This window comes from Canis lupus, chromosome 23, assembly GCF_003254725.2.
Source record: "Canis lupus dingo isolate Sandy chromosome 23, ASM325472v2, whole genome shotgun sequence".
Taxonomy (NCBI): Eukaryota; Metazoa; Chordata; class Mammalia; order Carnivora; family Canidae; genus Canis; species Canis lupus.
In genome coordinates, this window is record NC_064265.1 from 27882803 (window position 1) to 27904761 (window position 21959).

At 39.5% G+C, this 21959-nt stretch overlaps 1 protein-coding gene and 1 long non-coding RNA gene across 2 annotated transcripts in view; one reads left to right on the plus strand and one right to left on the minus strand.

Annotated features, from left to right (window-relative positions):
- The window catches only part of LOC118352110 (uncharacterized), a 31606-nt gene extending 15370 nt beyond the window's left edge, over positions 1–16236 (minus strand). The window contains exon 1 of the long non-coding RNA XR_004808685.2: positions 12479–16236. This is a non-coding gene — a long non-coding RNA (uncharacterized LOC118352110). The remainder of the gene's footprint in view (positions 1–12478) is intronic.
- Positions 1–21959, plus strand: part of COL6A6 (collagen type VI alpha 6 chain) — a 140374-nt gene that overhangs the window by 110248 nt on the left and 8167 nt on the right. Inside the window, exons 32-36 of the mRNA XM_025449030.3 lie at positions 832–843; positions 4393–4886; positions 14400–14496; positions 17284–17955; positions 20733–20826. Of these exons, the coding sequence (XP_025304815.2) occupies positions 832–843; positions 4393–4886; positions 14400–14496; positions 17284–17955; positions 20733–20826 (1369 nt within the window). The remainder of the gene's footprint in view (positions 1–831; positions 844–4392; positions 4887–14399; positions 14497–17283; positions 17956–20732; positions 20827–21959) is intronic.

The window sequence follows — 21959 nt, forward strand, 5'->3', positions numbered from 1 at the left end:
AAGTAGATACAAAATTATTTCAAAAGAAAGTGTTATTTAGAACAATAAAGGAAATCACAACCAACAACTTTTGTAAAAGCACATGATCATGTGAACACATGGCTAGGTCCCTTCTCAGGGTTTTGCACAGAGCAAGTGAAAAGGTTAAAAGTCGAAAGCAGTAGAACTTTCTGCAGTGATGGAGGTATTCTACTACACTGCTCATATATGTAGTAGCCACTAGCCACCTGTGACTTTATTACTCAAAATGTGGTTAGTACTACTGAGAAGCTGAATTTATTTCATTTAATTTTAATTAAAATTTAAATGGCCACAGGTGGCTAGTAGTTCCATATTGGACAGTGCAGAACTAAAGCTTACTTATGCTTCATCTGTTTCAGAGTAAATCCACCTCTCATGTTTATACATGCACATAAATATAAATCTGTACAGACTTATATGTGTGCATATATATAAAATCAATATCTATAGATCTCTACATGGAGAAAAATCAGAATAAAGAGAGTTTAGGACCTTTTAACCTTTCCAAATTCAGTGCACCTCTCTGCAGTGTAACATTCCTTCCCAGGGCATAGGTTCTTTCCCTCTGACAGCTGGCTGCAGGCTGCTGATTTATGGCTATATATTGTCCCACTTCTCCCATCCCATCTTGTTTTTGCCAAGATGCTGGGATCTGTCTGCATTTTCTCCAAACCCTTTCCGTTGCTTTGATGTTTGAATCATCTACAAAAAGCACACAGGTCAGAGCTTCTACGGCCATGATTTCCTTACACACTACAGAACTCTGTTCTACCAAATAATAACCCAATCTCCTTTGTTCTTCTTCCCCAGCTGGCGGACATGGTGAGTAATCTTTATTTACAGCAAATTATAATCAAGCTCCCAAATGTCATACATCTGGAAAGACGAGTTAAAACAATGTGTTGTCTGCCAAAAGATATAAATTTTATCTGAGCTGTCTTTGCTGCCTCATACTGGTAGCACAGACCTGCTTCCAATAAATCACTCAGCTTTAGTGGAGTCTCACAGCTCTTTCTCAACTAAGTGGTTTGATTTTTTTTTATTAATATTTTAATGACTGACATTACATTTATTTTGCCATTAGAATTTTTTTGGAATATGTCTTCTTCCCTTCATTTTCTCTATTGTATCTGTAGTCTAGTGGTTAAGAATTAAGATGTAACAGACAATTACCCTCTTATGCCTTTGCACCCTATGCCTTTTGTATAGACCCATCAATCCATGCCCTCTGGTTGCATCTTCACTCACTCAATAAATATTTATTGAAAACCCATTACGTGCTAGGCACTGGGGACACAGGGCTGAATAAGATGGACATAATTCGGGCAGCCCCGGTGGCACAGCGGTTTAGCGCCATCTGTAGCCCGGGGTGTGATCCTGGAGACCCAGGATCGAGTCCCACATCGGGCTTCCTGCATGGAGCCTGCTTCTCCCTCTGCCTGTGTCTCTTCCTCTATCTCGCTCTCTCTGAATGAATAAATAAATAAATCTTTAAAAAAAAAAAAAAAAAAAGATGGACATAATTCTTGTCTTCCATTCTAGCCAAGGATCCAGATGATAAACACGTGAAATAAATATGGAATCCTATAGTTGCTGTGAAAGAGATAAAGAACAGGATGCTCTGTCACAGAATGTTAGAGGAGGGGAGAGATGCTTTAGGATGAAGGGTTCCTCTTTGAGGCAGTGATGTTGGAGTTTGGAAAAAGAAGCCAGCTTTACAGGAGCCAGGAGAAAGAACAGCAAGTGCAAAGGCCATGATACGAGACAGACCTAGGTATTTTCTAGGAATTGATGGAAGTCCAATGTGCCTGAGACATAGGAAGGGAGGGGGAGACTGGCATGTGAAAAAATGAAGTAAGCAGAAGCCAGGTCAAGTTGGACTTGGTAGATTCAAATAGAGAGGTGGGATTATATTCAAATTGGAATGCGAGGGTATTAAAGAATCTATAAAAAGTATTGAAAGAGGATCATGAGCTGATGAATGATTTTTTAATGTTTATTTAGGCTGCTATGGAAAGTAAATTGTAGGGGAAGGTTAAGTTTAAAATCTGGAGGACTAGTTAGGAGGGTATTGTGGTATTCCAGATAGATGTGGTGGTGGACCAGAGGGCTGCCATTGCTGTGCCTTAGGTACATGTCACTTTGGTTTGTCTTTCTCTGTCCCTGTCATCACCTGCCCTGTGCCGAGCATCAGCCATCAGTGTACAGCCTTATTAGGCCTCTGTGTGGTCATCTGGGCCTTGAGGAGAGCCTCCTAGGTACCACCACAATCCAGCCCAGCAGTCTTTAGAATCTTTTCTGGTTTTTGGCACCTTGCTGGATTTCAGAACGTGTATTTTGTGAGTCGAATTACCTTGGAGGTATTTTTTCCTGAAAACTTGAATTTCAGCCGGTGCTGTGAATCTTTTTTCCCCTTTATCTCTAAATTGCACCTGAAGCTGTATTATTGTTGTGTTGTTCCCATATGCAAATCACAGCCCAAACAAAAAGCTCGCAGAACCACTTTCATGTTCAGTCACACTTCCCCTCACTTCTTATCGTAAAGTTGACATAACCTCAATTTTTTTTAATATCTGTTCAGCCTTCTAAGTTACACTCAGAGGCTAATAAATTATGTCCTGCCTCCACTGAGATGCACAGTTTGGTTTGGGGTTAAAGTTTCTTCTTACTGGTCCTTTTGCTTATAAGGTCACAGAGTCCAGGACCAAAAGGAGGTAAACATCTAACACCAAAGTGGGGGTGAAGCTCATCTGGTCACAGCAGAGGACTCACCCCTTGGCCAGCCCAGGCCAGCCCCAACAAGTCTGAGTTTGAGTTCTTATAAAGAGCTGGAAGGCCTCAATCTGCTTTTGTTATCTCTGAATCCAACTTGCTGGCATCTGAATGAGAGGAGGCACCCCTCCAAGAGAAGCGCATCATTGAGATTTCCTTTTACCAACTTACTTCTCAATGCCATGCAGCATCTCCCCCATTATAAAAAGTTTTGTTCTTCCTCTTCCTGCTGCAAAAGAGTTGTCCGTTGTTTGGTTCTTCTTCATTCAGCCAACATTTATTAGAATGCTGATAAATGACGAGAACTAATCATCAGATCAGGAGAGACACAGTCCTTGTCTCTATACTTCATGGAAAGGAAAACATTAACCAGATAATCAGACAAATATAAAGTGCCAACTGTGATAAATTCAGGGTACCGGGATTAGAATGAATGAATTGGGATCAATAAATAAATCTGAAATTAACATTTAACGTTCAAGTTTAACCATTCAGTTTCTCTATGTAATAGGTATATTTCTTGGTTAAACTTGCCTTTTCAACTGTTAAATAAAAATACGTTCGTGAAAGCTTTCCTCATTCTTTTAAGTGATACAGTTCTCACGATGAAAGTCTGTAATCATAATTGTAATAGGAATGACTAACATTGGGGATCCCTGGGTGGCACAGCGGTTTGGCGCCTGCCTTTGGCCCAGGGCGCGATCCTGGAGACCCGGGATCGAGTCCCACGTCAGGCTCCCGGTGCATGGAGCCTGCTTCTCCCTCTGCCTGTGTCTCTGCCTCTCTCTCTCTCTGTGTGACTATCATAAATAAATAAATAAAATAAAATAAAATAATTTAAAAAAAAAAAAGGAATGACTAACATTAACTCAGCACCTGTTATGTGCCGGGCACTATGGTCCTGAGTGCCTGTGTTGATTCATTTAATCCTCAACACCGGGCTATGTAGTGGCTGATCTTAGGACTGGCATTTTTACAGATGAGCAAAATGAGGCCCAGAGATAAGTTGCTGGGACAAGGTCACAGGGCTAGCGCATAGCTGGGCCAGGTCTCTAACCTGTCTCTGCAGTGCCTATACTCCACATCTGATGGTCTGTTCTGTATAATGCACATCCATTCTCTTCTAATGTCTCTGAGATCATTAACAGAGCTTTGGGACCTGTTCCTTTTTCAACCCGTTACATTTCCTTAGTAAGTAAAAAGAAAGATTTATGTTTTAGTTTAGCTGTGTAAAGTTCCAGCAATAAGCATACCAATGATCCAATTTCTGTCGGTAAAAGGGCACATCCATGAGCTGTGGATTATTTGAATTTGGTCATTCACTTACAAATTGCACAAAAACTCCAATTGAATGGTAGGCTTTCTCTTGTGCTTTACTTAAAAGAGCAAAATCAATTTTTTAAAATAGCATTTCTGTTCAAGATTTAAACATTTAACATTTCAACTGCTTATTTTAGCATTTAATGCTTATTTGATGTTTAAATACTTGCATATTTAATTAAAATTACTTTGCCCTCTATGTATCTTTTTTTTTTTTTTTTTTTTTTTTTCTTTTCTAAGTTAAGCATGCTACCTCAGGAGCACGTTCTTGCCTTTCAGGAAAACCAGAATGCCCCGTGCATCCCACCGAATTGGTGTTTGCCTTGGACCAGTCTCGGGATGTCACCAAGCAGGAATTCGAGCGCATGAAGGAGCTGATGTCTTCCCTGGTGAGAGGCGTCCGGGTCCGGGAGAACAGCTGCCCGGTGGGCGCCCGCATCGCCATCCTCACCTACACCTCTCACGCCCGGCACCTCGTCCGCTTCTCAGACGCCTACAAGAAGCAGCAGCTCCTCCGGGAGATTGAAGCTATCCCTTACGAGAGGTCCTCGGACAGCAGGGAGATCGGCGGGGTGATGAGGTTTATCTCCAGGAATGTCTTCAAGCGAACGCTTCCAGGCTCTCACACAAGAAGAATCGCCACCTTCTTCAGCAGCGGTCAGTCTGCAGATGCCCAGACCATTGCCACGGCAGCCATGGAATTCAGTGCCCTTGACATCGTTCCGGTGGTCATCGCGTTCAGCAACGTGCCCTCCATCAAGCGTGCATTTGCAGTAAGACGGCTCAGCCTTTCACCTACCTTTTGGGGGGGCTGGGGGGGCTGTATTCAGAAGCCTCTGTAAGAAAGTATCCCCCTGTACCACTTATTTCTATAGACCAGAAAGACGCTAAGCCCGTTGCATGCATCATGCTGTTTGATGCTCACGGGTAGGGTGGAAGGGACAGGGATAATGATCAGTCCCGTTTTATGAATGAGGAAACAGCCTGGAGAGGTTAAACCTGTATCCTGGGGTCACATGGCCAAGAAGTGGCAATGTCAGAACTTGAACCCAGGTTTGCTATTCTAGTGCTTCTCTAGTGGCTGCTGGGTGTACAGCTGCTACATCAGGGAGGCCATAATTCACGGATGTCCCTTGTGTGGCTAGAAGCAACAGTGGCTCTACAATGAAGAGCAATGGACTGATTTTATAACTTCAGCAATCATATGACTATCCAAATTATATAATAGGAAAGGCCATCCTAGTTATGATAGCTTCTTAGTTTAGGGATTAAAATCTTACTGAGTGACATTCCGAAATAAACCACTTGGGATCAATAGGATTTTTTTTTCCATGATAATTTTTTTTATTATTATTTTTTAAATTTTCTTGAAGTTCAATTTGCTAACATATAGTATAACACCTAGTACTGATCCCATCAAGGGCCCTCCTCAGTGCCTGTCATCCAGTTACTCCATCCCCCTGCCCACTTCCCATTCCACTACCCTTGGTTTGTTTCCCAGAGTTAGGAGTTGCTCATGTTTTCTGAGGTTCTTTGAGGTAGTTTGAGGTTTTTTGAGGACATTTTTTGAGGTAAACTGACCTATAACACTGTATTAGCTTTAGATTGCAGCATAATGATTCAGTATTTATAAATATTGTGAAAATATCACCACAGGACACCTAGTTAACATTATCACCATACATAAATATAAAAAATTTTCATGATGGGAACTCTTTTTTTTTTTTTACTAAATTTTAATTCCAATATAGTTGACATACAGTGTTATATGAGTTTCAGGTGTACATTAGAGTGATTCAACGATCCTATACATTACTCAGTGCTCATCATGGTATGTTTATTTTTTTAAAGATTTTATTTATCTTGAGATAAAGAGAGTTAGAGTGCAGGGAGGAGCAGAAAAATAGGGAGTGAGGGAACCTGGAGCAGACTCCATGCAGAGTATGGAGCCCCAAGGCTGGGCTCGATCTTATGATCCTAAGACCATGACCTGGGCAGAAATCAAGTTGGACACAACCTACTGAGCCACCCAGGCACCTTGTGATATTCTTAATTCCCCTTCACCTATTTCAGCCATCCCCCCTACCACCACCTCCCATCTGGTAACCACCAGTTTGTTCTCTATAGTTAGGAGTCTTTTTTTTTTTTTTTTTTTGGCTTGTTTCTTTTTAACTTTATTCATTTGTTTCTTCTTATTTTGATAAAGTCCAAATAGTTTGTTTTTGCCTTTGTTTCCCTTGCCTCAGGAGACATAACTAGAAAAAGTGCTATGGTGATGTCAGAAATTACTGCCTGTGCTTTCTTCTAAGATTTTTATGGTTTCAGGCCTCACATTTAGGTCCTTGATCCTTTTTCAGTTCATATTTTGTGTATAGTGTAAGAAAGTGGTCCAGTTTCATTCTTTTGCTTGTAGCTATCCGGTTTTCCCAACACCATTTGTTGAAGAGACCATCTTTCTACCAAAGATTAATTGACCATATAATCATGGGTTTGTTTCTGGGCTTTCTATCCTGTTCTAGTAATCTGTGTGTCTATTTATGTGCCAGTTCCATACTGTTTTGATTATCATGGATTTTCAGTATAACTTGAAATCTGGAATTGTGATACTTTTTCTTTTTCAAGATTGTTTTTGACTCTTTGGGATCTTTTGTGGTTCCATACAAATCTTAAAATTATTTGTTCTAGTTCTGTAAAAAATACATTTGGTATTTTGATGGGGATTGCAATGAATCTGTAGATTGCTTTGGATGGTATGTACATTTTAACGATATTCTTCCAGTCCACGAGCATAGAATATCTTTCTATTTATGCCATATTCAATTTCTTTCATTAATGCCTTATGGTTTTCAGAGTAGAAGTCTTTCATCTCCTAGGTTAAATTTATTCCTAGGTATTTTATTCTTTTTGGTGCAATTAAAAATGCGATTGCTTTCTTGATTTTTCTCTCTCTTGCTTCATCATTGGTGTATAGAAATGCAATGTATTTCAGGACACCTGGATGGCTCAGTGGTTGAGGGTCTGCCTTTGGCTCAGGTCGTGATCCTGGGTTCCTGGGATTGAGTTCCACATCAGGCTCCCTGCAGGGAGCCTGCTTCTCCCTCTGCCTATGTCTCTGCCTTTCTCTGTGTCTCTCATGAATAAATAAATAAAATATTTTTTTAAAAAAGTGAAATGCAGCATATTTCAAAATACATTGATTTTGTATTTGTGGCCTTACTGAATTCACTTATCAGTTCTAGTAATTTTTTGGTGGAGTCCTTAGGGTTTTCTATATATAGTATCATGTCATCTGCAGATAGTGACAGTTTTACTTCTTTACCAATTTAGACACTTTTATAACTTTCTCTTGTCTGATCGCTGTGGCTAGGACTTCTAGTACTATGTTGAATAAAAGTGGGGAGAGTGGACATCCTTCTGTTGTTCCTGACCTTAGGGGGAACACTCTCAATTTTTCAGCATTGAGTATGATATTAGCTGTGGGTTTTTAAAATATGGCCTTTATTATGTTGATATATTCTCTCTAAAGCTACTTTAAGGGTCTTTATCATGAATCAATGTACTTTGTCAAATGCTTTTTCTGTATCTATTAAAATAATCATAAGGTTCTTACCCTTTCTCATATTGATTTCATGTATCACATTGATTTGAAAATATTGAACCACTCTTGCATTCCACTTGATTGTGGTGAATGATTTTTTTTTCATGTATTGTCAGATTCAGTTTGCTATTATTTTCTTGAGGATTTTTGCATCTATGTTCATCAGAGATATCAGCCTGTATTTCTTTGTATAACGTCTCTATCTGGGTTTTGGTATCAGGGTAATGTTGGCCTCAGAATGAATTTGGAAGTTTTTCTTCCTCTATTTTTTGGAATAGTTTGAGAAGAATAGATATTAGTTCCTTAAATGTTTGGTAGAATTCACCCATAAAGCCATCTGATCCTAGAGTTTTGTTTGTTGAGAGTTTTTTAAATTACTGATTTAATTTCATTACTAGTAATCAGTCTGTTCAAACTATTTCTTCCTGCTTCAGTTTGGGGAGGTTATATGTTTCTAGGAATTTATCCATTTCTTCTAGGCTGTCCGATTTGTTGGCGTATAATTTTTCATAATATTCTCTTACAATCCTTTGTATTTCTGTAGTGTCAGTTATTTATCCTCTTTCATTTCTGATTGTGTTTAGCCCTCTCTGTTTTTGATGAATCTGGTTTATCAATTTTGTTGATCTTTTCAAAGAACCAGCTCCTATGCCACTGACCTGTTCTATTGTGGTTTTTTTTTGTTGGGTTTTTTTTTTTTTTTAGTTTCTCTTTCTTTTATTTCTGCTCTAATCTTTATTATTTCCTTCCTTCTATTAGCTTGGGTTTTGTTTTTCCTTTTCTAACTCTTTTTGATGTAGCATTAGGCTTTGAGATTTTTTTCTTGCTTCTTGAGGTAGGCCTGTACCTACCTATAAACTTTCCTCCTAGAACTGCTTTTGCTGCATCCCAAAGAGTTTGGATTGTTGTTTCCATTTTCATTTGTCTCCATGTATTTTTCATCTCCTCTTTGATTTCTTGGTTGACCCATTCATTGTTTAGTTAGCATGTTATTTAACTTCCATGTATTTGTGCTTTTCCTGGATTTTTTCTTGTGATCAACTTCTAGTTTTATAGCATTGTGATCAGAAAAAAAAATGCCAGGTTTGACTTCAAAATTTTTGAATTTGTTGAGACTTGATTTGTGGCGTAATACATGATCTGTTCAGAATTTGTTCAGAAGAATGTGTATTCTGCTGTTTTAGGATGGAATGTTCTGAATATATCTGTTAAATCTACCTGGTCCCATGTGTCATTCAAAGGCACTCTTTCCTTGTTGATATTTCTGTTTGGATGATCTGTCCATTGATGTAAGTGGATTATTAAAGTCTCTTACTATTATTGTATTATAAGTGAACATTTCCTTTGTATTGTTAGTAACTACTTTATTTAGGTGCTCCCATGTTGGTTGGATAAATATTTATAATTGTTATGTCGTCTTGTTGATTTGTTTGCCTTATTATTATATAATGTCTTTTGTCTCGTTACCATTTTTCTTAGTCAAATTGTCTGATACAAGTAATGTTACCTCAGCTTTCTTTTTACATTGATTTGCATGATAAATGTTTCTTTCTTTTTACTTTCAATCTGTAGGTGTCAAATAAGCAGAACAGAGTTGAAATAGAGTCCTCATCTACAAAGTATGGAAAGTAGTACTTGCTTCCTGGAGTTGTTGTGTAAATGAAATGATGGACACCATTCCTAGGTGCCCTAGTACATAGTAAATACTCAAGAATGATAGCTTTTGCTGTAATTGCTATTACTATTATTTACCTGCTTGATGCTGAACTAAAATCTATTTAATAAAAATGACATCTAGGTTGTAAAGGAGCTGACAGTGCTATTAGTGTCATTGAACATGCAAATAAGCTGATAGACCAGGCTTAGAAAGAAAAATATACATCAGTTAGAAAAGGCTGGGCCATGTCATGCAAATGAAGCTGCTATGAAACACAGCAGTTGAAAAACTTTGTGAGTGGATATGGTTATAAACAGACTCATAATTCCTTCTGTTTATTTAAGTTTATATCACAACTACTATCAATTATTTCCATTAGGATATTGTCTCTTGTTTCATAACTAAATAAAGCCAAGGGACAACTGGGGCTATTAGTAAACACAATTTCACCACCCGCTCGAAGATATGTGCATACCCTATAACTTGAAAAAACCTATTTTGTTGGTTTAAAATCTTTTTTTTTTTTAAGAATTTATTTATTTATTCATGACAGACAGAGAGGCAGAGACACAGGCAGAGGGAGAAGCAGGCTCCATGCAGGGAGCCCGATGCGGGACCCGATCCCAAGTCCGCAGGACCACACCCCGGGCTGAAGGCAGCGCTAAACCACTGGGCCACCAGGGATGCCCGGTTTAAAATCTTTTGAGTGTTAATAGCCTCACTCAGTATTCCTAGTCAAATCAGCTAGAGACACTTTGCTTCTTTCTTGAAAGAGTTTATCTCAAAAGAGCACCAATGAAGATTCAGTTTTTTGATAATGACCCTCCAAAATCTGAGCAGCATTGGCTCTAAACACCTCTTGAATAGAATTAGAGATGCAGAAAAAAGAATCAGTTGCCAAGGTTCATTTACCCAGCAAATGCTTAGCGAGCACCTTGTGTACACTGGATGATCTCCTTGGCTGTGGAGACACAAGAGTAAAGTGGAAAGCCAAAAGACTCACCCCCGTGGAGCTGCCATTAGATGGAATTAAGCAGAGTTGTCTAGAAAGGCATCAAAATAGACGCATATATACAAGCTGGCAAGAACCTGGTACTGATACTTGGCATTACAGAAGGGAAATTATGTTACCACTTCTCCTTTTGCCCTCTTTTTCTTTCTTCTATCCATTCTGTTCAGTTGTGCTTCCCTACACTTGAACTGTTGATGATTATTTCAAGAAGAGAACCAAAAAATTTAGTGACAATGAATTTTTATTTGGGGCCATATTTTAAAACCCTAATTTGTTTCATAATTATTGTGGCTTTTCTAAATCTTGATTTGTCTGAGAGTTCAGCAGTCCAGTATGAAATTTGGGACCCATGCAGGCTCATGCAGCAGGACTTGGAAGCAGATGTTCTGACAACTGGCTCTGATTTCCCTTAGCACATGGCCTATGACCTCCCTCATGGAAATTTCTCATGAGGGTATCAAGCTGAGTGATGAAGCTATTCATCTCTTCTGAAACAGAAGGCCATTTTTGACTGGAGAAACCTCAATCTCAGCTTTGTTTTGCCACCAAGTTTCCCCCCTTAAGTGTGTTTGGTGATTGCCTCTTACTTCTAGTGTAATTTTACTTGCTGCCCATAAAGAATTTTAACTTAGAATGGGCATCCCTTTCTAATAGACCTATAAGAGGTCTCTTTTTTAGTTAGCCTTTTTTTCCTTTTATTCTGCTGTTTGCCACTACAGATGAGAGAAACATTAAGTATAATATTGACATTATAGATTATACTTGTGATTGGAGAAAGAGCTAAAATGGGTGAGGTAGAAGGCTTAATGGGGGGCGCATGGGTGGCTCAGTGGTTGAGCATCTGCCTTTGGCTCAGGTCGTGATCCTGGGGTCCTGGGATCGAGTCCTGCATCGGGCTCCCCACAGGGAGCCTGCTTCTCCTTCTGCCTGTGTCTCTTGACTCTCTGTGTGTCTCATTAATAAACAAATAATCTTAAAAAAAAAAAAAAAAGACGGTGGCTTAATGGGAAACTTTGGCACTTTAACCACCCAACCTTTTTATTTTTAAAAAGAATGGTTGTTGGGACCCTGGGTGGTTCAGTGGTTGAGTGTCTGCCTTCAGCTTAGGGCATGATCCCAGGGTCCCATGATCAAGTCCTGCATCAGGCTCCCCATGGGCAGCCTGCTTTTCCCTTGGCCTATGTCTCTGCCTCTCTCTGTATGTCTCTAAATATTTTAACAAAAGATTTCCTTTGTTAATAGAGAATTATCTAAAGAAAGATGATTACACGTAGTATTAATTGCATCATTTCTTGAATGCACCAATTCATAGAGCCCCATGATATTTAGAAATGAAAGAAGAGGGTATCCTCCAGAACCATTTGCTGAAGGCCTCCTGATCCATCTCTGGACTTCATAGCAATAAAAAATGAGACCTAAGAAAAGTGAACCATAGTAACCTTTTATTTTAAATCCTCAATCCACACTTTGCTTAAGGAATTTTCTGTAATATGCAAACTATAGTTGCTCCAATGATGTGTGGTGTGGTGGTCTCTAAAACCACAACTGTCAAATTCTACTGATTAGGAAATTACTTTGGTGGTGGGAGGACACGAAGAGCACAGACACCTCTGTAAACTCTCATAGTAAAGCAACACATCAGAATCAATAAAGATGATGCTTTAGATTGAAACCAATGTGTTGATACATGATGAAATGTGAAACCTAAATTATCAACTAGCTCCACCGCCAGAAATATGGAAGTTGTCACAATATAGACACGCAGAATACAAACTAGTTAACAAATGGCGGCAATCCCTGGATGACATATTCAGAACACTGCTCTAAACTAAGTCAGGACTCCCTGACACAGAACTGTGATCATAAAAGCAACTAATGCAGAGGACAGGAGGTAGGTCTTATTTGGAGAATGCAAAATTTAAACTGGAGCCTTCCACCTTCCACCCCTTCTGGGCTCACTTTCCTTATCTGTAAATGCTAGGATTGGACTATGTGGTTCCTGAGATTTCTCCTAGCTCAAACATTTTGTGATTTCCCCCCACACATACACAACCCCTAGATCCTGATAGTTGGTAATAAGAAAGCACTTTGTACCTACCAGATGGTCTGATCCATGCTCTCTGGATTTGGCTTCCTGGTCACTCATCACAATCCAGATGAAGTGAAGGCATGATTCACTTGACACGTTGCCCAGATAACTACTGAAAGCCATTATTAATACAGACTAATTGTTTGTACTGTTGTATTCAAGAGTCAAGACTGTTTTATACAGGTCACCAAGACAATTTAAGCTAGCTTAAGTATACACATGCACATACCCCAGGAGAATTTCTCATAAAGATGCAAATATAACCCAGGTGTCCTCTGGCTCCGAGTCCAGGTAAGCAGTTTGTTTTCACTCTATGCTCACCTGGACACACGATTCAGCCTTTCTTCAAAGAATCCATTTGCACAAGGAATCAGCAATACAGATTTTACTGAAGGTAGTGAGTTACAAGAAGGGCATTGTATTCCACTGCAGAATGTCCCTATTTGTCACCACCAACCCTGTCGTGGCTCCATTGCCCTCACATCACAGCATGGTTTTTTTTTTTTCCCTCTTCTCTCATACCACAACAATATTCACCTTTCCTACTGTGTTTCTTCTCAGCCTTAACCAGGTACTAACCATTCTTTTCTCTACATACGTGTGCCTAGAAATCATGCCAAAAGTTTCAGTTTTCACATATTTCCTCTGAGTCTCCCCATCTAACCCATCCAGCTCATGAAGGCAATTACAGTGGTCTTCTGGGGAGGAATTCCAGTGAGCACAGATTTCTCCATCTCTTCTACACAGAATAAAAGATGGGCAGAAACAAAGATAAGCCTCAGGGAAAGCTCACACCACCTTTCCTCTTTCCCATTTCCCTCCTATTGCTCCTCAAACAGAACATGGCCAGCCAACAGCTCTATTAGTGCTTGCCATTAGAATTAGAGGAACTCACTGCCCTCAGGACCCCAGTTCTAAATTCCTGAGAGAATGGATACAATTGGCTCAGATGTCCAACCCTGGAGCAATCTGCTCTGCAGAAAGATGTAGTCCTCCCTCCCCACCTCTGACTTAAATATGGCTGTTAAAGTCCTACCTTCATGAATAAAGTATGGGAAGGATACTTCCCTGAGGAAAAAGTAGCAAATGTCCCATCTCTTAGGTATTTGATAAGAGTATGCCTATAATTTTCCCTCAGCTATGAATGGATCTGTGAATCTGTTAACTGACAAGCTAATTATTCTTCATTATTTAAGGCCTCCTTATTTTCTCCCTGCTCTCTGGTCTCAAACTTCCTAGAGAGGTTATTAACAATGGGACTGAACTGGAAGGGGTTAAGAGTTGTTCAGAGGAGAACCACCTGGATGTGGATCTGGGTCTGCAAAGCCAGCTTCCATACCTGGTTCATAATGGGAACTCAGAATTGGTTGTAAAGTACATTTTGTGATTTCACTTGCTTCTCTGGGACTTGGGGTGTGCGTGTGTGTGTGTTGGGGGGGGGGGGTTCCTCCAGCCCTTTTCCTTCATGGTTTCCATGTCTGTTTTTTGATTAGTCCTCTTACCTTCCTTTGAGCTTCAACTTCCTCATCTGTAAAACAGGATGATGCACAAAAGAACAAATTCACTGGGTTGTTGAGATAGTAAATAGGAAAGTGCTTTTCATAGCACCCATCCTGTTCCAGTAAGTGTGTTTCAATTATGAACCCCTTTAATACCCACTGAATCCCTCCCTGTTAGGTAGTAGTGTGATTATCCTATTTTGTAGGTGAGGAAAAAAAGGCAAAGCAACTTGACCTACAACTAGAGGGAACACCAGGGCTTAAACCCAAGCAGGGCTCTTAGCCACCCTGCCACGCGCTATGCTTCCCTATGACCTTCTTTAGAAGGAGAAGTGTTGCACTCAAAAGATCTCAGTGCTCTGAACAATCCCGAGAGGTTCTTGCAGCCCCACCCACTAAGCTGTTCTTTCTCTTGCTTCTGCTGCTTGCAGATTGATGACACTGGCACATTCCAAGTAATAATGGTTCCATCCGGGACTGACTACGCGCCAGCATTAGAGAGACTACAGCGGTGTACTTTCTGCTATGGTAAGACCCACAGAGAGAACATAATTTGATCAGGGCTGTTAAACACACTGAGTCACCGTTGGCAGGAGTGGCTGGACCTTGGCAGCAGGAGTAAGAGTGGCCTTGGGAAGATTTCCCTGGGGGCTCTGGGCTCACTTCCTCATACTGCATGGTCCACAGATGGAGCTCCAGCAAGCAGGGCTCCTCCCAGGTATCGTAGCAGGAGGATCGCATTCCAGGCCTCTACGCTTGTGCAACTTCCAGGAAACAGTAATGATTATTAGAAAAACTTAGCCTGTCTCATTGCCAAGTTTTTCATGCTGTAAAGTATATTTATGTGTCTTCTAAATCTCAAACATTCATGACTCCCAAGAAACGCTCTATAGTACAAGTGGAAATTAGTAGAATTCCATCATTTCTCATTGCAGAGAGAAATCAAAAAGATTTGCCACGCTTGTTTGTCTCTTGTGTTTTATACACAATGTATAGGCCTAGCTAGAGAAGCAGCTGTGGGTGAGTATGCTAGTAATTTGAGTGTTCCAATAATTATGAAAACACTGGAAGCCACTGCAGTCACCAGTGGGTATGATTTCTAACAGTTATCAGGCATTCATTATGTGCCATGGACTGCTCTGCTTTATGTGACATTGGTGGTAGTGCTAATGATAGTTAATATTGAAGCTATTGTGCTTATTCTGTTCCAAGCACTCTTCTCATTTTCTCATCCCATCCTTCTAATCACCCTCAGACATTTGAACTATTACTAGCTCCACTTTATAGATGATGAAAATGAGGCTTGGAGAGGTGAGATGATTTGCCTGGACTGCACATCCACAGGAGATCCAAGAAGGCTGGCCTCACAACGCAGCCATTTATGAGTAACAGAAATGCCATTATTCTCCCTGGACTTGGTACTTGGCTTTGAAGAAAATGCTTGATTCTTCTCCTCCATGTGTGTCAATGGGATGCTAATGCTTGCCATATAAGTGATCTCACAGGGAGGTGGTAACTCCGAGTGAGAAGTGAGATTGCTTCGGATGCCCCTCTATTCTTTGTTTTGCCTCTGCTTGCCTCATTAGTGTCTCTCCTTTCTTCCCCTTCTCCCCGTCCCCTCAGCACAGGGTTGGTTAGGCACTAGCCCTCCATAGCTGACTGTGCTGTGAGGGGGGCTACCCAGCCCAGCCTCAGCAGGACTTTCAGACACATCAATTACACTTGTGTGCCGGTATGTTGCACAGTGAGAAGTTGTACATGTGTGACTGGGGATAGATTTTGGCCCCATTTCTTGGCTGAAATCCTTGTTTTGTCTCCAAGGCATATAAGGAAAGATATTTTGGCTGTCATCTCCTGCAATTAAAAACCCCCACAAAATTGAGCAAATGGGCAGCCTGCTGTCTCTGGTTTTAGAAACTGCCTTGCACATAGGTGACTGTTCTGTCATCCAACCATTAAACGCGGTCATAAAGTTTTACTGAATTTCAGTAAGGGAAACATAACTTGTGCAAAGCCACATCTTTATGGAGTACATGAGCAAGACTGAAGTTAGGAAGTTTGCTACACCCCCAAGGATCTGCATTCTGGTTTTTAACCTTTCATCTGACTGCTTTTATTCCTGCCCATTCCAAGTACCAGCTGTCCACATGCTTGTTATTCCATTTCTCTTTCATCTCTTTAGTTTTTAAAGAGGTATTCTCAGACTTAACCATCAATTATTACTGAAAACATCAAGATTGCAGAAGTTAGCCTTGGAAGGGTCCTCTGGGCAAATCTGACCCACCCACCTAACTGTGCAAGATTGAGGCCTAGTGGTGACTTGGGCCAGAACCCAGGCATCCCGGCTCTTAGGCCACAGGGCCTCCCCACTGCCACACCACATGGCCTTATGGCTCATAATAAACCCTGACTTCATATATGGAAACTTCTAGAAACACTAGCATATGATTTGACAGAATGCTTTTACTCTCTTACCATCAGTCCCTTCTGTTAAATCAGATTGGGTGACTTTTAAAATCCTTCCATTTCCAATTTTTTTTTTATTCCTCTGAATGTTCATTGTGGTCAGATTCAATGAAATTCAGTCTCTGCTTTATTACTACAAATTCTTTTGCTAAATAAGATATGCATATTTATTTAAATGACCCCATATTGTATGAAAGCCTATTAATATGCAACATTTATATTCATGTACTTAACAAACACGTATTGAGCTTTCAAGCAACCTGGAGATACAAACACAAGCGTAGTTTTGTCCTTAGTGTCCACACACAGATGGACATGGAGTTACAAACCTTTATTTAAATTGAGGTAGAAGAATCTGTTGCTTTTTTTCACTCTTTTTAAGCATATTACTTTTCATAGTAGAACAACGTGAACCTTAATGATAAGGACCATTGGTTTAACCTGTATTTTGTCTATCTAGAGAGATCATTAGCTTTTATGTCATGATAAAGTATACTCGTATATGAAATAAACTGTCTACTTCAATCTTTATAAACTTAAAATACAGCCCAGATTAAGGTTCTGTTGAAAGCAGCCTAATTTTTTTTTTTTTTTTTTTTTTTGCAGCCTAATTTTTAAAAGTCAAATGCCTTGGTGAATGGAATTCAAGACACCAACTACGTATAAAATCTGTACATTTTAAATATAGATACAAACCATGGACTAGGAAATAATCTGTTTTTGATATCAAAGCCTTTTAGTGACTATTCTAAGATCAATGATTATGCAGTTTCCAAATGTTAAAATATTTGAGATGCTATCTTTTCTGTCCAGCCTGTTTTAGTAACCCTGTGTGACTTTTGTTGGCAGATGTATGCAAGCCAGACACTTTTTGCGATGAAGCCAAACCACCCCCTGCACAGTCTTACATGGATGCTGCTTTCCTTCTGGACAGCTCTCGGCATGTGCAAAGTGCTGAATTTGAAGACATGAGACACTTTTTGGGAGCACTCTTAGATCACTTTGAGATTAGCCCAGAGCCTGAGACCTCTGTCACTGGAGACCGGGTGGCCCTATTAAGCCATGCTCCCCCCAATTTCCTACCCAACACTCAGAAGAGTCCTGTTAAAACTGAGTTCAACCTTACCACCTACAATAGTAAACGCCTCATGAAGAGGCACATGGAACAATCAGTTCAACAACTAAATGGAGATGCTTTTATTGGTCATGCCTTACAGTGGACCCTGGACAATATCTTTTTAAATACACCCAACATGAGAAGAAACAAAGTCATATTTGTCATATCTGCTGGGGAAACCAATCACTTGGACAGGGAAACCTTAAAGAAAGAATCCTTAAGAGCCAAATGTCAAGGTTATGCCCTATTTGTGTTTTCCCTTGGCCCTGCTTGGAATGACAAAGAACTAGAAGATCTAGCCAGCTACCCTTTGGATCACCACTTGGTCCAGCTTGGCCGAATTCATAAACCTGATCACAGATATAGTGTGAATTTTGTGAAATCCTTTGTAAACTCAATCAGGCGTAAGTCATAAAATCTGTTCTTTCTTATACATTAAGAGTATATTTGATATTCCCAAAAGAAGAGTTGATGAACTGACATGGATTCTTGGAAACCGTTGTCTTCAAGGGTACCACAGGGTCAGAAAGGAAAATTTGTAATGATGGATGGTGAAGAGAGGAAACCTCTGATTCCTAGCATTTAATTTTCTGGCTCATCTTTTTTATGCCTCTAGTTCCTATGGAGAAGCAATCATAACAAGCAGCTGCTCACACATCTGTCTGCATAGAGCAATATAGTCTGTTATAAAGCAGAAATCCTTGCCACGTTATATTAACACACTGCCCTTCGATGGAAAGCTTCATCAGTTAACATACCAAAAGAGAAAGCCAAAGAAAAATTTAACAATTCTTGGCTTTGCTTTTTTATAAGTTCCAAAAGCAGAGTTTGAGATATTAGGAGATACCATTTTACCTGTCAGGATGAAAGATACATCCTTGCAAAATTTTCTCAGCCTTGTTAATGACTTTTTATGATTCCAGCAATTAATGTAATTGGTGCTCATAAAAAAGAAACATAGGCTGTATTTCTTAGAATAATTTTGCCTTGAAGTATGCAATTCACTTTGTATGCAATGGAATGGGTAAAAAGAAGCCATATCCTACTATTACTCTGGAGGTTGAAAAGTAGCCAGATTTCTGAACATTTGCATGGTGAATGAACCCGTAGAGTTCAGATAAAGAAAAGTGAATACACAGGCTAAAGAACAACCAATGTAGCTTATGGGAGAATCTGAATGCATCTCAAATTTGTCCCTGACATTACACAGTGAGACAAGTTAAGGCTGCAAAGACAGACTAGTCACTATAGGTGAGGTCTAAGGAGCCTGGGGAAATTGTTTGATAGTACCAATGTCATGTCCTGTGATTCTCCAAATGTGAGTCTAGGACCTACATCATCAGCATCACCTGGGAGCACATGAAAAAATTCAGAATTTCAGGCTCTACTCCAGAAATTCTGAACCAGAATCTTCATTTTAATCAAATTTCCAGGTGATTCATATTCACATTATAGTTTGAGAAACACTAGGAGCAACAAGCTCCTAGAACAAAATTTGGGTGGATATGTTTTGGAATAAGAAATCAGAAAGAGGATCTAGAAAAAAGATGTCAGGAAGCGTTCTGGAAAAAAAAGTACAAGGCACTTGTAAGGGTAAAACAAGAACACACTGAAAGACTGAGAAACTTGTCAAGAAACATTCCTTATGAGGCAAAAAAATACTGAAAGAATATTTAAGATGGAATTTCCTTCCTTACTCCCCCAAAACTCTTCATGGCATTTTATAGTAATTAGTCAAAGTATAGGATTAGATAATGACACCCACTACCAACCCAGGGAAAGGAAAAAAACATTTTTAGAATTACGTGGGGTAGATGAGAGATACATAAGGTGCTTTCAGAAAACAATTATACACTATTTTTCTAGAACCTGAGTATTTAGAAATCTATCTTTAGAATACAGCTGTAAAAGCAGACGTTGAAAAAGGGTTGACATAATCATAGAGCAAGCCCACAGACTCATACTCATTCAACATCAACACATATGTATCAGGCATCTACTCCGAGCCACTCACAGTTCAGGTGTGGGGGTATCTTTTAAGATTTTATTTATTTTAGAGAGCACAAGCTTAGTAGGGTTGGGGGAACTAAGGGGGATAGAAAGAAATCTCAAGCAGACTCTGCACTGCACATGGGGTCCAACCCAGGGCTCAATCTCAAGACCCTGAGATCATGACCTGAGCAGAATGGGGAGTCAGATGCTTAACCGAGCCACCCAGGTGCCCCAGGGTGTTGGGGGTATTAAGGAATGACCAAAACAGACATTGTCACTGCCCTCCTGGATATCCTAGTTCAGGTCCCTCTCTGACTGTTATTTAACACCATGCTGTGACAGAGGTGGCCATTAAGACCAGTCCACATCAGAAACAATACATTTTCTAAGAGAAACAAAATCAACAAACAACCTGATGCAGATAAAAAAAATTAAAAATAAAGTGTACAACATCACAGTCTTGGGTCATTCAGTCTAGAACTACAGTCTAGTGCAACAGAAATTTTAGAGAGGGTGCTCTATCACAACCCAGGACAAACTTGCTACTTACAATGACCCTTGATCACCAAGGAAGAGATTTAATTGCATTTACCAAGTCTGTTCAGTTTAAGGCTTCAAGGAAATAAATAATACATTTTTTTAAAAAGTTTCTCATCAATAATGGCTTTTAAATGTTTAAATTGTGTGGGAAGAGGCATGGTTTGTTATTTTAAAAAATTTATATACTTCCAAATGAAGTGAGCCACTAATGAATTAAACCCAAGATGGCACTATTGTTACTGTTGTTAATGATACAGAAATCATAAAGGGAATATTCCTTTCCCTTTGCATTTTGATATTACAAAGGAGAAAATAAAAAATAACCAGTCTAAATAGTTCATGTCAATTAAAGATCAGACTTTTAGGACTGGCTCATAGTATCTCCTCTAATGTTGACGAACTTTAGCAGCTCAAGGCATCTTATTAAAAAGTAAGTTGAATGTTCCTCATATAAATTCAGCAGAGATGTATTTTCTAAACTCAGTTTTAGAGACTTCCCTGAACAACCTGCTTTCATCTCATATGGCTACCTTAGTTGGTATCTTCCTTTGATGAATATCAAAAAAAGTGTTACTTTGCATACAGAACAGATTGTTGTAATGTTAATAGCCATGAATTAGAGACTCATCACAGATTTTTCTCTTCCTAGGTGCAATCAACAAATATCCACCAATAAGCTTCAAAATGAAGTGCAATAGACTCACCTCTACAGATGTGAAGCAGCCTCCACGGCAGTGGAGAAGGTAAATAGTGTGGCCCCCTTTCTTCTTATTCTCTGTAATTGTTTCCTCCTCCTTTTCTTTCTCTTCCTCTTCATCCTATTTGGACAAAATCTATTGCTACATGCTATTAAAATATAATGTGAGGGAATAAGAGATAATCAAAAATGACTAGGTTGATCTGAAAAACCACCAGAATTTTTTAAAAGTGGAAAATCAAAATGTAGAAATAAAACAACCAATGGGACACTTCAGTGGCAATGAGCATACTTAATGACCAGAGAGTTGTTTCTAAATATCATTCCCCACTCAAAGGAACCAGGGTTTCTTGGAGAAATAGCTCATTCTAGACTGTAGCAGGCAAAGTACAATATGACTCTCAAATATTTATAATGCAAGAAAGTAGTCAAAAACTAGCAGTGTCATGTCAAAAAGACAAAAAAGCTATCTTGAAAAGATTCCCACTGGCCCAATTTTGTACAGTTTGACATCAGAAAGAAAAATGGTAATGGAATATAACAGAATGAATTTTCAAAATCCACAAGTCTATATAGAGATCAGAAAAGGATGAGGGTAGTAAAAGCTCTTTTTTATATAAGTATGAAGGCTAATAAATATAAAAGAAAATGGTAGAATTTTAAAAATCACCAATTTGTGGGGTGCCTTGGTGATGTAATTGGTTAAATGTCCAGCTCTTGGTTTCAGCTTAGGTCGTGTCTCAGAGTTGTGAGATCAAGCCCCACATTGGGCTCTGTGTTCAGCACAGAGTCTGCTTAGGAATCTCTTTCCTTCTTCCTCTGACTCTCCTGTTCATGTATGTTCTCTCTTGCTCATGAATAAATAAATCTTTTTAAAAATCACCAATTTGCAATCTCTAGTGTAATAACAGAGTCAGACAAGAATCAAGGAATGCTAAAATGACTGGGTGACAGGTCGTTTGGGTACAGGGTCCCAGAGCCATTCACATATTACTAACTTATTAATTATGAAGAAAGGAAATCTGCATGTACATGCCAAGATCTGGTAGTTCCCACTGTGTCCAAGATTTGACATTATGTGCTTCATAGGTGATACAGGGGGTGATATAACACCTATGTGAGATTCTTGCAGGTAATGTTTGACCCAAGTCTCATAATGAGGAAACCATTAGCCAATTC